Genomic DNA, 17,889 nt, shown 5'->3' on the forward strand with positions numbered 1-17,889 from the left:
ACACAAAAACTCCTCTTCAGTCTGAACATTTTACAGAGACACACAGAAATGTCAAAATAGGAACATCTACGCACACACCTAATCTCCTGTTTTAGCTGAACATTTCTGAAGACAAAGAACTCTACTCAGAGCCAATGGGACAGTGATACTGGCCTGAAGGAGACCTCGCCCAACTCATCAGAACCAACCAGAGGACCAGAACTTCCAGACTCAACCTACTTTCTGTACTGTATAAAATGTATATGCACTCTGTTATCTGGGCTTCTTTCGGAGAGTTCCATTTTGAGCTTGATGAAAGGGTCCGTGCACGCTATTTCAGATATCTTTACCTCTGAATAAATTGCATTTAATTAAACCTCATCCACCCTGTCCAGAGTCTCTACTTCGTCTCAGTTCTCCAGTAAACATGTTTTATCAACAATAGCTATGTCAAGAAAACAGAGCAGTGCTTTATTATAGCCATGGTGATTAACTGAACTGCACGGATGGAGTGGACATCACAGAAGATAGGTGTGGTAGTTGCAGCAGCAGAGAAATATTTGGGTCTGAGAGATTTTAGTGCAGAAGATCTACAGGGAGTTTTGAGAGAAGAGGTTCCATCCTCCCAGGCTGATGGCCTGGTGTAGGATCGTTTAGGGCCAAAGTAGTGTGATGGGTGGTGGGTTTTGGGGATAGACATTTGCAGGGTTAGATGGTTGTGCAATTTATAATGTTGCCCTTTCCTTTTTTTGTGATAAATGTGCAATATGCACTCCGACCTCCGAAAGGCAGCAATACTCAACACATTTCTGGTCTGCCAGAAACTCAGACGAAGAAGAAGGTGTTTCGAGGAGGGCGGGATGTGTGCTCGGTATGTTGTTGTTTGATGGTTGCGATGAGCAGCGCAACGTGATGGAGACAACAGTGTGAATGCTTTCCGAACAAACACAGTGGGATATCCCGATGTTTCAGCAGCCTTGCTGGGAATGGTGCAACTTTTCACTACGCAAGCGAACGAGTACGTGACATAATTATGTGAATATCCCCAAATTTAGCAACTGTAGATGGAAATTGGACCTGCAAGCGAGGTTCTGATTTTTCGTATCACACGCAAACTTATCTGAAAATCACTCGCGCTGTCTTTCTACTGTGGTTGAGTTTGAAATGGTGTGGCGTGGGACCTACCCAGACTATCCTCTGACTTTCCATGATTGAAGTGTTTGATATTTTCATACCAGTCGTAAGCCTTTGGTCATTGTTGTAATTCCGAGAGAAATTATGATATTGCTTTCGACTGCAGTTTGCAACAAACACGGATAAGGAGACCAGAAAAAAGTGTCGTGTCGACTTTCTTTGGTGAGCTGTCCAGAGGGCTGTCAAAACTGGAGGGTTTCTGTGATGGTATGCGGTTCGGGATGTTGCCCGTAATGCTGGGGGATGAAAACGGGTGTTGGCTCACAGGAAACGACAGAACACTCAGAAGTTTGCCCACGAGCTAACGTTAGCCTAGCTAACTAGATCTAGTTACTTGGCTGTATTTTATTTTTGTTAGCTGGGTGATTTCAGGTAACATTACCTAACTAGCGTTAGCTAGTTAACGTTTGTTTATTTGGTCATGGTAGGTAGGTAGGTAGGTAGTTAGCTAGTTCAGTTAGCTAGCTAGGGCCAATACTTATTAGCTAAGTATATTTGATTAAACCTTTAGTTGCAAGCGTGCTAGTTGCTAGCTAGTGAAAAGTTTCAAGCATATGAGAAGCTGTCACTGGTAGCTAACTAACGTTACTTAGCTAGTTAGTTTTGTAGCCTAGTAAGATGGATAGCCAAGTAGGTCTGGATGTCATGCTGGAAACGTTTGTGAGCTCGTCATTTAGCTACATACACTCACCATAGCCCGTAAACGAATAAAACCATAGCTAGCTGATAAAACATGAACTCTAAAATGGTAGCAAGCTAACCCTATACTAGCTCCTTTCAACATCATCTGCAAAACATTGAATGTGATCCTATAATCAGACTGATCCCAGATCTGTTTATATTGTTTTGCCAACAACTATTAATTGTCTGTCTGGCATGATAACATAGGAGTTGACTGTATACTCCACACACAGATCTGGGACAAGGCTATAATCAGACAACTATTTTTCCAGTAGATTAACACCACAGTTCTGTTGCTTTCATTTCAGCGGTGCTCCTGGCCCAGGACTGCTTCAACTGTGGAGGGGATCTCACTGAGTGACCATTGATGCAGCAACTCGGGGTGGCTGAGCCTATGCGAGAGTGCGAATACAGCCAGATCAGCACTCGCAGCTCAACCCCGATGGAAACTCCATACAAGAAGAGGACCCCCAAAAAGAGGAAGTGGCAAGCCTTCCCGGGGCGGAATAAATTTTACTGCAATGGGAGGATCATGATGGCCAGACAGACAGGGGTCTTCTACCTCACCCTCGTCCTCATTCTCATCACAAGTGGACTCTTCTTCACTTTTGAGTAAGTAGCTAAAGGTTTTCCCCTATGATCCTTTGGCCCACATTGCCTATGAACAGGGCATTGGGGCTGTAGCTAACAAAGAGCCAGGGTTTTTTGCCCAACCTGTCACTGTTGATTAGCCAGTGGTAGCCTGTATGTGGATGAGACAGGCTCCCTCACTCACTCTTCCTCAAGGTGCTCTTTCACCTTGAGCTGTTACATTGAGCAGCATCTCATCTAGGAGTTGGCAGAGTTGTATAAAGCCTTGTAATTCTGTTAGCTCAGCTTTAATGTTTAGTCTCAGACCTTTTTCTGGAAGTCTCTCAGCAATCAATATGGTGTAGATAATATAGAAGACTTGTCTTAACTCTCATGCATCATTCTTACTGACAGGGACAGCCCACTTGATGTCCTTTGTCTCCTGAGTTACTCATCATGGTAACACCTGTCTGGTTTCCTTTGAAAAGGTGTGGCTGTTCTAGTTTCTGTCATCACAGGGTCTGTGTTTGAATGAATCTATCATACGATACATGTCCATTCATGTAGACTGAATAAACCTGAGGAGGTCATCCTTCCAAATAAATTAATTTCAGTTTAGTTAAAATATTTGTTATAGACAACCTCTCTCTCTCGTTGTTACTGATCACACTTACCAGCTAAGAGATGCTAAACAACTGAGGTTTCTGATGTAGGCGTGCATCTTTCTGTCTCGACCATTTGCTCTTTTTTTTTCTCTCTTGCTCTTTCTTCATTACTTCCTCTCTTGTTCTAGATTTCCCCTGCCTAGACTGGTTTACCCTCTTCTTCTAAAACGTCTCCAGTTGTCAGACGAGCTCATGTTGTTTATTACTATATTTAATGTGGTGAAATGTGGAGCCTGTAAAACCTGAGCAGCAGGCTGTTATACCCACAGACACCACTTCTCCTCTCACACTGTCTGTCCCTGGTTTTAGAACAGTGCCTGCTGCCTGGTTTATCTCAGCAGCACGACAACCTGTGTCCCTCTCATCCATTTTCAGGAGGTTGTAAATTGGCCCTCAGTGACTGCCAGGTCCCATGGAGTACAAAGGGGAGAGCATATATTTAGACACTGAGTGCTATTAGCATGAGGGATGTCTCCGCAGCGCTGTTCTGGATCAGTCAGTCAATCTTTTCCCTGCTTGTCCTGACTAATCACTCATTGTGGTCCAGGAGCCAGACAGTGCTTAGCACAAGAGGCTGCTGAGGGGAGGACGGCTCATAGTAATGGCTGGAATGGAGTGACTGGAATGGTATCAGACACATGGAAACCATGTTTGATGAGTTCAATACCATTCATGTATTCCGTTCCAGCCATTAATATGAGCCCGTCCACCACAACTAAGGTGCCACCCAACCTCCTGTGGTGCTTAGGAAGATAAGTCTGTTTCTAACTCCTACCTTGGATGTTGTTGCTCAATCAGACCGGCAGCTTTTCTCACTGTGTTCCGTATGCATGATCAAGCCCTGGGTGTATTCTGTACAGCGCATTCGTAAAGTATTCAGACCCCTTGACCTTTTCCACATTTTGTTACGTTACAGCCTTATTCTAAAATGGATTAAATATATATATTTTTGTCCTCATCAATCCATACACAATGCCCCATAATGACAAAGCAAAAACAGGTTTTTAGGAATGTTTGCACATTTCACGTTTACATAAGTATTCAGACCCTTTACTCAGTACTTTGTTGAAGAACCTTTCAGCTATTACAGCCTAGAGTCTTCTTGGGTATGACGCATGGCACACCCTTATTTGGGGAGTTTCTCCCATTCTTCTCTGCAGATCATCTCAAGCTCTGTCAGGTTGGATGGGGAGCGTCGCTGCACAGCTATTTTCAGTTCTCTCCAGAGATGTTTGATTGGGTTTAAGTCCGGGCTCTGGCTGGGCCACTCAAAGAGATCCAGAGAATTGTCCCGAAGCCACTCCTGCGTTGTCTTGGCTGTGTTGCTTAGGGCCGTTGTCCTGTTGGAAGGTGAACCTTCGCCCCAGTCTGAGGTCCTGTGTTCTCTGGAGCAGGTTTTCATCAAGGATCTCTCTGTTCTTTGCGCTGTTCATCTTTCCCTCAATCCTGACTAGTCTCTCAGTCCCTGCTGCTGAAAAACATCCCCACAGCATGATGCTGCCACCATCATGCTTCACCGTAGGGATGGTGCCAGGTTTCCTACAGATGTGACGCTTGGCATTCAGGCCAAAGCGTTCAATCATGGTTTCATCAGACCAGAGAATATTGTTTCTCATGGTCTGAGAGTCTTTCTTTCAGCTGCCTTTTGGCAAACCAAGCGGGCTGTCATATGCCTTTTACTGTGGAGTGGCTTCCGTCTAGCCACTCTACCATGAAGGCCTGATTGGTGGAGTGCAACCAGAGATGGTTGTCCTTCTGGAAGTTTCTCCCATCTCCACAGAGGAACTCTGGAACTCTGTCAGAGTGACCATCAGGTTCTTGGTCACCTCCCTGACCAAGGCCTTTCTCCCCTGATAGCTCAGTTTGGCCGGGCGGCCAGCTCTAGGAAGAGTATTGGTGGTTCCAAACTTCTTCCATTTAAGAATGATGAAGGCCACTGTTCTTGGACCTTCAATGCTGCAGACATGTTCTGGTACCCTTCCCCAGATATGTGCCTCGACACAATCCTGTCTTGGAGCTCTATGGACAATTCCTTCAACCTCATGGCTTGGTTTTTGCTCTGATATGCACTGTCAACTGTGGGACCTTATATAAACAGGTGTGTGTCTTTCCAAATTATGTCCAATCAATTGATTTTACCACAGGTGGACTTCAATCAAGTTGTAGAAACATCTCAAGGATGATCAATGGAAACAGGATGCACCTGAGCTCAATTTTGAGTCTCATAGCGAAGGGTCTGAATACTTATGTAATTAAGGTATCTCTTATTTTTTATCAATTTGCAAAAATGTCCAAACCTGTTTTTGCTTTGTCGTCATTATGGGGTATTGTGTGTAGATTGAGGAAAAACATTTATTTAATGAATTGTAGAATAAGGCTGTAATGTAACAATGTGTAAAAAGGGATGGGGTCTGAATACTTTCTGAATGCACTATGTCATATCAATGTTTTTTGTTGTTGCTACATGTAGCCAACTTGTCATGGTCTTCTAAACAACTTTTCTGTGTGTTGTAATTTCTGCAATCCTGACCTGCTGCCAGTTCCATTGCATTAGAAGCCCTCTGCATTATGTGAGAGACGTTGACCTCTTTTCTTCCACCAACCTTTCAGTGAGGCTTGGCAATGTAAACTCACCTCAATGCTGTCACTGTCAGAGCTGCTGTCATAACCCAAGAAAAGTCCTGGTTGAGAGCTTTCATCACAGAAAAAAACCCAGTGCAACCAACCCGATAGCCTACGAGTTATATTCTGGTCAGTGGAGTGCTGTCTGGATATACAGTACCGGTCAAAAGTTTGGACACACCTACTCATTAAAGGGTATTTCTTTATTTTTACTATTTTCTACATTGCAGAATAATAGTGAGGACATCACAACTTTGAAATCACACATGGAATCATGTAGTAACCAAAAAAGTGTTGAACAAATCAAAGTATATTTTAGATTCTTCAAAGTAGCCAACCTTTTTGCATTGATGACAGCTTTGCACACTTGGCATTCTCTCAACCTTCTTCACCTGGAATGCTTTTCCAATAGTATTGAAGGAGTTCCCATATATACTGAGTACTTGTTGGCAGTTGTTCCTTCACTCTGCGGTCCTACTCATCCCAAACCATCTCAATTGGGTTGAGGTCGGGTGATTGTGGAGGCCAGGTCATCTGATGCAGCACTCCATCACTCTCCTTGGTCAAATAGCCCTTACACAGCTTGGAGGTGTGTTGGGTCGTTGTCCTGTTGAAAAACAAATGATAGTCTCACTAAGCCCAATCCAGATGGGATGGCGTATCGCTGTGTTAGCCATGCTGGTTAAGTATGCCTTGAATTCTAAATAAATCGCTGACATTGTCACCAGCAAAGCACTCCCACACCACCTCTGCCATGCTTCACGGTGGGAACCACACATGCAGGGATCATCTGTTCACCTACTTTTCTTCTCACAAAGACGCAACAGTTGGAACCAAAAATCTCATTAGACCAAAGGACAGATTTCCAGCGGTCTAATGTCTGTTGCTTGTGTTTCTTGGCCCTAGCAAATCTCTTCTTCTTATTGGTGTCATTTTAGTAGTGGTTTCTTTGCAGTAATTCGACCATGAAGGCCTGATTCATGCAGTCTCCTCTGAACAGTTGATGTTGAGATCTCTGTGGAGGCAAAAGAAATGCACACCTGTTTAGGCGAGGTGCTGGCTAGCGGAGTAGAACACTTAATAAAGAGAAGGCCACACCTGTTTAGGCGAGGTGCTGGCTAGCGGAGTAGAACACTTAATAAAGAGAAGGCCACACCTGTTTAGGCGAGGTGCTGGCTAGCGGAGTAGAACACTTAATAAAGAGAAGGCCACACACTGCAGGAGCTCCGATGCAATCATTTAAGATCCAACGTTTTGACAGACACGCTGTCTTCATCAGTGTATAATGACAAACACTGCGGGTAACTAGTTTATATAGTGTCAAAGGACACAAACAGGTGTCTGTAATCATGGCCGGATGTGGCCTGACATTATTGGTTAACTCTTCCTTTTTTACTTGAACTCTGTGAAGCATTTATTTGGGCTGCAATTTCTGAGGCTTACAACTCTAATGAACATATCCTCTGCAGCAGAGGTAACTCTGGGTCTTCCTTTCCTGTGGCAGCCCTCATGAGAGCCAGTTTCATCGTAGCGCTTGATGGTTTTTGTGACTGCACTTGAAGAAACTTTCAAAATTCTTAATGTTTCTGGATTGACTGACATTCATGTCTTAAAGTAATGATGGACTGTCGTTTTCTCTTTGCTTATTTGAGCTGTTCTTCCCATAATATGGACTTGGTCTTTTACCAAATAGGGCTTTATTCTGTATATCACCCCTGCCTTGTCACAACACAACTGATTGGCACAAACGCATTAAAAAGGAAATACATTTCACAAATGAACTTTTAACAAGGCACACCAGTTAATTTAAATTCATTCCAGGTGACTACCTAATGAAGCTGGTTGAGAGAATGCCAAGAGTGTGCAAAGCTGTCATCAAGGCAAAGGGTGGCTACTTTGAAGAATCTCAAATATAATATATTTTGATTTGTTTTAACACTTTTATTTGGTTACTACATGATTCCATATGTGTTATTACATAGTGTTGATGTCTTCACTTATTCTACAATGTAGAAAATAGTAAAAAGGAAAAACCTTGAATGAGTAGGTGTGTCAACTTTTGACTGGTGTGTGTATACTGAAAAAAAATGTAAACACAACAATTTTACTGACTTACGGTTCTTATATGGAAATCGGTCAATTTAAATAAATTCATTAGGCCATAATCTATGGATTTCACATGACTGGGAATACAGATATGCATCTGTTGGTCACAGATGCATACATTTTATTTTATTTTAATGGGACTCAGGATCTTGTCGCAGTATCTCTGTATATTGAAATTGCTATCGATTTAAAATGTAATTGTTGTCTGAGCTTACGCCTGCCAATACATAACCCCACCGCCACCATGGGGCACTTTGTTCACAATATTGACATAAGCAAACCGATCGCACACACCACGCCATACATGTGGTCTGCGGTTGGGGGGATGGTTGGACGTTCTGCTAAATTCTTTAAAACAATGGATGCGGATTATGGTAGAGAAACTAACATTTCATTCTCTGGCAACAGCTCTGGTGGACATTCCTGAAGTCACCATGCCACTTGCACGCTCCTTCAACTTGAGACATCTGTGGCATTATGTTGTGTGACACAACTGCACATTTTAGTGGCTTTTATTGGCCCCAGCACAAAGTGCACCTGTGTAATGATCACGCTGTTTCAACATCTCCTTGATATGTCATACCTGTGAGGTGGATGGATTATCTTCGCAAAGGAAAAGTGCTCACCAAGAGGGATGTAAACAAATTTGTGCGCATAATTTGAGAGGAATAATATTTTTGTGCGTATGGAACATTTCTGGGATCTTTAATTTCAGCTCATGAAACATGGGACCAACACTTTACATGTTGCGTTCATATTTTTGTTCAGTATACTGTAGATACAAGCGGCAGAGCCTGGTCCCCACACAAGGACCACCATCCACACACCTGGAGGATACCAGCTGCTTCCTGGTGATAGACACCCCTCAATGCTTCATTTCCTGCCTGCCTGTGTACCCAGTGGAACCACATCCCCCTCTCTGTGTCGCCTGCTGCCTCTGTTTGTTATGACTGCAGGTTTCAGTTCACAGGAACTCTGGAGGATAACAGAGCTCCTATACAGAGAGCGCCGTACTGTTGTCTCCAGGCCATCGGAGTCCTCCTGACTGTCCTCTGTTCAGCTGAGAGGAACCAGCTATCTATCAGACAGCGTGCTAGTCAGTCCAGTCCTCTGCTGTCCTCTAAAGCTAGATTTGCAGTGCATTTCCTACCTTTCACCCTCTGCCAGTCCCAGCTGAGCCCAAGGCATTATGGTAAACGTCTAGCCTAATCCCTATTGATGCCTGCCTGGCTGTCAACGTCTCCTTCATAAACACTGTATCAAGATGGTGTGTTGTCCCTAACACGACTTCTTTAATGATCAGAGCTGGACAGAAGTGTAATAACCAGGAATTCCTCTTCTTGCCCAACAGCAGGGACTTGACTGTCAGTCATTGGCCTTGAACTCTGATGAGAGGTCCTGGTGAGATCAGCCATTGTTCCTCTGCTTTCTCCAGACTTCCTTTCAGTTGGTCTCATGTGGAGAGCCGGGGAGAGAAAGCAGAGATGTACTTATGAAGCAGTAAAGCCTGAGAGGGAGACAGATACAGGGCAGCAGGTAAAGCAGATATCTTCCTCATCCCTCTTTATTGTCCCATCTCAGAGAGATGCTCAGCTATGTATATATGGTGAGCTCTCTTAGTGAATGCCAGACTGAGCTGTTTATTATTCTGTTGTGTTACTCTCTCCCAGACGCCCATGTGTCCTGTTGTTGCAACTTGTACATGTCAACCTTTTCCCCTTGTTTTATCCAGATAAAGGTTTTCAGTAGTACTTTTGAGCAACTATAGTTCATGTTCTTTAAAGTACTATAGGCCTAGTTCCACAGCATTTTCTGTTGTGCAAGGAGATGGTCTGAACTCAGGTCTTTGTCTATGATATTTGTGTGTTCTACACTGAATATAGGCTTAGTTATTAAAGGGCAGCAAGGCCGTAGCACTGCACAAATGAGTTGGAGCTGTGTGCCTGTGTTGATGGTTGGTGGCTCGAAGCTGGGTTTGTTAAGCCGTCTTTTGAACTAAGAAATGTGGACAAAAGGAAAAAGGTGCTGCAAGTTTCGATGCAGATTGTGTCAGGAGGTGTAGCAAATCAGCAGAGACGGCAGGCGATATTCAGTGACTGGAGAACACGAGGAACATCTGCGTAGTTTATGCTGCTCAGACAGGTATGGTTGCTATTAGAAAGGATGCTTTGTTTCTCTCTGTGGATCGTGCAAGACACGGTGATGCAGTTCCCCCTTTGTTTGTTTTCCACATTGTTCTCCAGAATAAAATCGACATCTTGGTCTAACATATGATCTACCACATTTGGCGTGCAAGTCTCTGTATGTAGGGATGAATGTTTAATTTAATGGGGATTTTTGAACGTTGACTCATTTAGGGTGAGTGGGTGGTAGTGGAGCGAGTAGTGCTTTTTGAGGTCTGTTCAATTTATTTAAAAAAAATGTGTTTTCAATTATTTTGGTTGAATGCTGTAACAACACAGAATAAAATAATTAATAAAAGTCCCATGATTGTAGTGACTGCTAGGGCTGGGGGTATGGCCAAAATATCATATCACAGTATTAATAAAGATTTCTGACGGTATTTTATGTTTTTCAATAATAACAGTTCTAAATTTACTTTGAGTAGTCGTAACCCTAGGGTGGCAACACATACACTGATCAAAAATATAAACGCAACATGTAAAGTGTTGGTCCCATATTTCATGAGCTGAAATAAAAATTCTAAAATTTTCCATAAGCACCAAAAACGTATTTCTCTAAAATTGTATGCACAAATTTCTTTACATCCCTGTCCAACCGGCCTCACAACCGCAGACCACGTGTAAACACGCCAACCCAGGACCTCCATCTGGCTTCTTCACCTGTGGGATCGTCTGAGGATTATTTCTGTCTGTACTAAAACCTTTTTGTGGGAAAAACACATTCTGGTTGGGTGGGCCTGACTGCCAAGTGGGTGGGCCTATGCCCATCCATGGCTGCACCCCTGCACGATCATGTGAAATCCATAGATGTAGGGCCTTATGAATTTATTTCAATTGACTGCTTTCCTTATGTACTGTAACTCAGTAAAATCTTTGAAATTGTTTCATATTTTGTCTTTTTGTTCAGTATACATTCTAAGTGATTTAAAAGGGTCTTTATATATTGACTGTTTTATACTGTTCAACTAAACTTGAAGCAAAAATAATTTTCAGGATTAATAATTTCTGTATTTCGTGCACTAATTTGAGATCATTTCCAAGGTGCCATATTTAACCAAATGCGATTTTAGTAAAACACTTGGGTCAACTGTTGGAGTCAAGGAAATATAATTATTATTCTAATTGTATAGTTATAATAGTGTGCACTTTGAATACAGTGTTTGACAACGAATGAAAATGCCAGGGAGGAGTTATTGTGAATGGGTAGGAACTAGTGTTGATAAGCGTGTTTCATAGGGGAAACACTTATGTCCACCACAGCTGTTGCTAGAGAATATAATGTTCATTTTTCTCACGTAAGCCGCCTCCAACGTCATTTTAGAGATTTTGGCTGTACGTCCATCCGGTTTCACAACCACAGACCACGTGTAACCATACCAGCCCAGGACCTCCACATCCGGCTTCTTCAGCTGTGGGATCGTCTTGATTTCCTTCTATGAACTGTAACTCAGTAAAATCATTATAATTGTTGCGTTTTTATATTTTTGTTCAGTATAAATGTAGGGGAAATGTTTAATCAGGTGTGTTATGGTGAGGGTGTGCAGCGTGGCTTTTATGTGGGTGTTGGAAAGCAGGATCTCGTTGTCCACTCACACACCCCTAAGCTCTCCTTTCCATAGTCTAATCCATCTCTGCATCCTGGCTCCTAACGGCTGCAGCTCTCTACTGGCCTGGCTGTGTCTGAGGAGTGAATATACATGGAGGGGAGGGGGGGAACATTCGCAGAGTGTGTGCCTCAGTGCCTGCCTCGTTGACTGGCCTTCATAAACCTCTTTTTAAAGCATGTGATTAGCATTGACTAAAAGCTCAGCAGTTTTCAAATAGTGAGTAAGCTTTGCTGTTAAGTAGGGGAGGCAACGAGAAAGAGATTTTGCCATCAGCACTAAGTTCTTTGAGTCTCCTGATAGAGGAGAGTGGAACAGAAACATTGCCTTGAGGAAAGGAGAGTTAAGGACAACTAAATACTCTTCATCATAGCTCCCTCTTGATGAGACTTTTTCAATGTCAGGCAGTGCCACTACAAATGTGGTTTTAAGTTGCCATCCACAAATAAGGGCCTTATCTGCTTGTACCACTTTTACCACTTCCATTACAGTCTGAGCTCAGAGCTGTACATAACATGTAGGTCTAGATCATTTTTTCAGTCCCCATCATTGCAGGGCATTAGAAACCAACGCAAATAACGTCTACATGATCACACCACCAGTGGAGCTGCTGATCAAAACGCTACTCTCCACATCCACATTAATGCCAGGGCATGCTCATTTGTTTTCTCATCATGCTGAAGTGCTCTGTCATTATGGATATGATCCCGTAGAGCAGCTGTTGCAGCTATGTAACCCTGTGGTGAGTCATCATACTCTCTCATTTGCATGTCCTGCCTGGGACTGAGCAGGTAGCAGTCATGTAGCTATGACGGGATGGCATGTTAACTCAGTGGGGTATGGAATAGGATTCGACTTTCATTTGATATAGCCTTTCAATTGTTGAGTGACAATGTTTTCTGCATTTCTGTGATATAGCTCTTGTTCAAAGCTAAAACTGTGAACAGAGACTGTTTGCAGATAGGTATAGTCAAATTGAACACCCCAGGCAAAGCATTAGTAGCAAATTAGTGTAACTGCCTCCTTCAAAGAATACAGCAGGTCAGAATTCCCCCAGGAAAGAATGTTGGAAATTGTATTTTTTTAAATGACAGTATTACATAGGATACATCCTCTTTGTGTATCTGTATTAGTTCAGTGCTCAGGGAGAAGGTCATATGGTTTGGGGGACTATGCAAAGGCAGAACTCCTGTAACCGTTAAGTCAGTCATCGGGGGCAGCTTAATGATGATGAATTGTGGAAAAAGTTCGGCTGAACCTCTGAAGGCAGCAGCTTGGAGCAGAACAGCCACACCTGCATTTCACACACGCTTTCCTGAGTATAAAGCACACGCTTTTCTGAGACTAAGACCTTGTTGAAAGCTTTTCTGAAGAAGGGGGTTTGTTCTAGGCCTACATGGAGTCAGCAAGAAACCACACCTGCCATTTTGAACAACATACACAATAACCTGCCTTTCACTACATCCCCAACCACAGAAGAGTTCAAATTGCTTTTCATTACTGTACATTTCATAAGCTGAACTTTATTGACACACTTACCTGCATTGCATAACTGGTCATTGAACCAGGATGAAAGGAGGTAGAATACTAACATAAAATATGTTAAAGATCGTCCAGTCACATCTGTGTGTTTACCAAACATTTCCCTTTTTTGAACATGACCTCGCTTCTCGCAGGTCACTCCTTGTCACGCACTTTACTTTCCTGTTTCCGTCTCTTTCCTGCGGATGGCGAGAGGCTAACTCTGTCAGCTAGACTTAGTCCAACCAGGCAGAAATCAAGTTGTGTTCCTTCTCATCCCAACTCCCCCAGGCTGTCACTGACCCTCTGGTCCCCAATATGTGTCACACAGCCTTCTCATTCTACCTATGTCCATTCACTTGGGTGGGGGTAATTGAGTGCATTGCATATGTTGGCGGTTTATACTAACACATTTGGAAGGATTTTCACACACACACACACACACACTTCTGCTCTGCAAAGCTTTGATTGTTGCTCTGCTGGTAGCACATCATGCTACCAGAGGACATGACGACTAATTCATAACAGCTTTCACTGTGCTTGACAGACAAATAATTTCTTCCAGGGTAGGTTCATGCCCTGCCCTTGTGTAGATGCAATTAAGTGCAATGAGAATCCAATTAAACATAATGCTGACAAAGCTCTGAATCCATAGGCTATAGATTAAAAAGTAATGAATACTCTTTGCTAAAGGCCACTAAAGCTGCTGTTTTAATGGTCTACGCGCAGAGAAATTAATGGACCTTTCAGCAATGTTTTTTATCAACTTGCTTAATGGCTAACTAGCCTGCTTAATCATTTTCATTCTGTCCTGCAAATGCAGCATTAGATAAAGCACTTATCTTTCACATAGCAGCTTCTTCTCTTGCACAACATCGTCAACTTCTCATGCAAGCAGCTTTACATAGCTTCCCACTTATGCACATTTTGTCCCCCCCAGGCTGTTTGTAGTAGATCAGAGGGTATTGATCGTCTCTAAAGCCTTTTACAGCCTAGTACTCTAGTTCTGGGGGTTCTAATGATTTGAAACATAGGCACTAGGCAACTGTGAAAGAGCATTGCCACATCTCACAACAAGCTGCTGGGAAGATTTTATTATCATCTATTTAGCAAGAGAGACCTGGCCAAAATAGTAGCACACACAATTTCAAACATTTACAACATAAAACACAAAGCACTCCAGTTTTAAAACCTCAGTTTACACACATTGAACAGGCATATTAGTTTATGGAGAAGTGGTTCAACACCTGTATGTATTGTCCCATCAATTGAAATGGGTTGTTTTACACGGTCCGCCATAGTGCGGCTTTGTAAAATCGAACAAAAATAATTTGAGACGATTTCCTGTACTTTAAGTCCTTTTTGTAGCTCGTTCCAAGTAGAGGGGGACAGAGTACTGGGGAAAAAATGTTTTTACCAAGCTCGGGCCTTACGCCGTATGTCCACCAGATGCGCATGAGCTTTGCCGAATGTTGTTTTTGCCAGATGTCTAGTCCGCATTTTCCATACTTGACACACATGTGCTTCGCAAGCCTGCAGAATGGTTTACAGCATGGAGAAGGTCATTTTGCTACCGGCGCCTCCATGCTAAAAATGCTGCAGGGAGACACATTGCCAATACGATTGGATTACCTGGTCAGTTGAATGGGAAATAATTAGCTGGAAAGTGGGAGCTAGGTGCTGTTCATTTTTTTGGATAAGCTATACAGGAAAGTGGTTAGCTTTGTCGTTAGCTTGACTGTTTATGAACCTCTGCTTGTACCACTGCACGGTAAAGCAACGCATGAGTTGAAAATATTGAATGCATGCAGTACACAGAACGCACCAAAGTCTAGTGCGGCATCCCCAACGCAGCGTTGCAGACTGCTCCATTGACAATGAATGACTTCCGCCGGACCGCGAAGAGTTTGACGCATCTGGTGGACATGCAGTCCTGTGAGCGTAGGCGATAATTGTCAGTAGCCTGCTGGACAATCTAGGTACTCTGGTAAAATGGGAGCCTTCCATTAAGATCTGTGAGAAGTGGTAAATAATGTATAGGGGACGTGATGTCCGTAACCTGTGTCTGGTTATTGTTGCGATTAATCTTCTCTGCTGGAGCCAAAATGAGTGGGAAGACCTTCAGGCACCTCAGAGATAAAAAAATATTGTGCGAGATGCCCCCGGTGATGATGAACTTACTCTCCTGAGTCTTGCTTTTGAACCCGGAACAACAGGACATGGATCTGACACTTCTGACTCACGTTCAGAGTATTTCCAAGAGACTGCTCAAACAGAATCCTGATTGACTGTTAATTTGCTTCCTCTTCCTGTTTCAGAACGGTATTGCTTCCTACTGAAAACAGCACAGATTAATTTTAAATGTAGTGTAGGTTGTAGGAGGGGAAATGGGCTTGGCTCAGATTCAAGCATCTATAGTGTTTTGTTGGCCTTTGACCTCTTAGCTCAAAACGTGAAGCTCAAATCACTGTGTTCATTATGTTAGTTTTAGTAATGAGAAAGTTCATACATTTTTTGTCCTTTGATTCATTACCCAACTATTTGTTTAAATTGCAGAGGGGTGGTGTGTTCCTATAGTCTCATCTGTGTTTATGTGGTGATGACAGTGAGTTAACTGGAATATTGAGTGGCGATTTAGTGTTAGGCATACCATTAGCCTAGACAAGGAGTGTTGAACTGTCTATCTAGGCCATAGGCTGATCTGAAGCAGTGTTGGTGTTTTTGACTGATGGGCTGATGTCACTTCTGTAGAACTTCAGTGCTTCAACATGATGGCACCACATGTGGAGGTTCCTCTAGTGAAATGCAGGAAACAGTCTGCTTGTGGTAAACATACAATGGAGTCAAGATGTCACACATGGAATGTAAAATGCATGTTTATGTCTGAGAGACGCAATTGAAACTTAAAAAAAAATTGAAAGTGATGGCAAGCTCCGAAACTCAAACTCCCCATATGGTACGCAGCACTGCATAATCCTAACCCACAACATCCTCCATGGATTTGTACAGTCTGCTTTAATTCTGGATAGCCTTTTTTGATTGTCATCCTCATGCATTGAAAAGAGAGAGGCCTCCATAACAATTAGGCCAAACCTCCAGATTGAGCATTGGTTCACCTCACCAGCTACCAGCCCTCGCAGTGGGCTCTGAGGGAAGAGAGCGGTGCGATCAGAGAAAGAGCTGGAGAACGTGCAAGCTGAGAGGGGTCTGTGGGTGTAATTTTTCTGGTGGTACGCTGTTCATTTGAGACTAATCGTTTCGGGAATGGAATATTTCCCTACTGATAAAGTAGGTCAGTGCTATAATACCCAATGGATAAACTCAGAGGGGGGGAGACGGCAGTTTGACCCTTAAGCCGAGAGAGGTGGAAAACCAGTTATAAAACAAGGAAAAAGAGCTGCTGTGGCAGGGCAGGGGAAATTGACGAGACATAGCTGAGGCTTGGTGCACCATGCTTGGAGGGAGATGTGGTACATCGTACCCCGGAATCTGACTCCAGGTAACAACCTGTCCAAAGAGTGTCAGAAGACACCGGGTCTGACCCCGCTGCAGTTTGCCATCAGATCTCCTGAAACCCGATTTTAATGATGCCTGAAATCACTGTTTTATTTGCTTTTGTGAGGTCTCTTAAGAACTTGGAAGGGTGGGCAAAGGATTTAGTGACACTGCCTTGAGCTACTCTGTGTTACTCTTTGTGTTATTTTGGGTGACGGGGTGGCCTAGCTATGCTGTAACTGCAGTCCCGGATAGGGCTGTTGCAGTGACTGTATTATCGCCACAGTCATGACTGCAACAAAATTCCACATGACAGTTGAGTCACTGTAATCTCCTGTTATGTAGTCTGGACATGTGCTGGTAGTACCCAACTCGCAAACTACCATCAGGTCCTAATGGCCTGGTACTCAGGGTTATATTGTCCCTCCATCAGGTCCTAATGGCCTGGTACTCAGGGTTCTATTGTCTCTCCATCAGGTCCTAATGGCCTGGTACTCAGGGTTCTCCATCAGGTCCTAATGGCCTGGTACTCAGGGTTCTCCATCAGGTCCTAATGGCCTGGTACTCAGGGTTCTATTGTCCCTCCATCAGGTCCTAATGGCCTGGTACTCAGGGTTCTATTGTCCCTCTAACCACTCTAACATCAATGCAAATGCAATCGAAAATCACATCAAACACTGGTCATCAAAACAGTATCATGCTTTTAAAACTCACCTCTCTGTCATGATCAATTTGAAGAAAGAAGTTCAACAGCAGGTTGAAACTGAGTGTAAAACATGGTTGTTGTGTAGATTGTTTGAAATCCATATACATATTTGAGCTTATGCATACGCTTATAAGCCCAAGCCCCCCCACCCATTTTTTTATTTTATTAAAATGATTGCCGTTATACAATACATAGCCTTTCACTTATTACGCATGGCAGCAAAACATAAACCAAAACTGATTTAAGATGTATTTGGTACATAATTGATCTAACCTATACTCCAAAAGTAAATCGTTTTTAGTCATTGCCTTTGTGTGTACTGTATTATTATGCATACTGGATGGACTTATGCTATCCTCCAAAATGTCTATCCACGAGTCTGGGAGAGAACTTAGAGCCCTAGGCGATGCAGTTGGTTCATTGATTATGCAGGGCGATTTTGAATAGCCTAGTAATAGGGATGTTAAATATTTTCATAATTAATTGGGTGACATTAACTTTAGCTATACAGAACATCTCACCACCATCTGTTTCCATCTCCTCCTCGCTCTCTTTTATTCCTT

General features: G+C 43.0%; 1 protein-coding gene across 6 annotated transcripts in view; it reads left to right on the forward strand.

The window, feature by feature from the left end:
* The first annotated feature begins 740 nt into the window (after positions 1-740).
* The window catches only part of LOC139553739 (palmitoyltransferase ZDHHC14-like), a 99,332-nt gene continuing 82,183 nt past the window's right edge, over positions 741-17,889 (forward strand). For 2 of the 6 annotated variants that reach the window (XM_071366358.1, XM_071366363.1), the window contains exons 1-2: positions 768-997; positions 2,163-2,466. In XM_071366358.1, coding sequence (XP_071222459.1) covers positions 2,222-2,466 — 245 coding nt within the window. In that variant the 5' untranslated portion in view covers positions 768-997; positions 2,163-2,221. The other 4 variants (XM_071366361.1, XM_071366362.1, XM_071366359.1 and 1 more) reach the window with 4 other exon arrangements.

The sequence above is a fragment of the Salvelinus alpinus genome, chromosome 25, assembly GCF_045679555.1.
Source record: "Salvelinus alpinus chromosome 25, SLU_Salpinus.1, whole genome shotgun sequence".
Classification (NCBI taxonomy): Eukaryota; Metazoa; Chordata; class Actinopteri; order Salmoniformes; family Salmonidae; genus Salvelinus; species Salvelinus alpinus.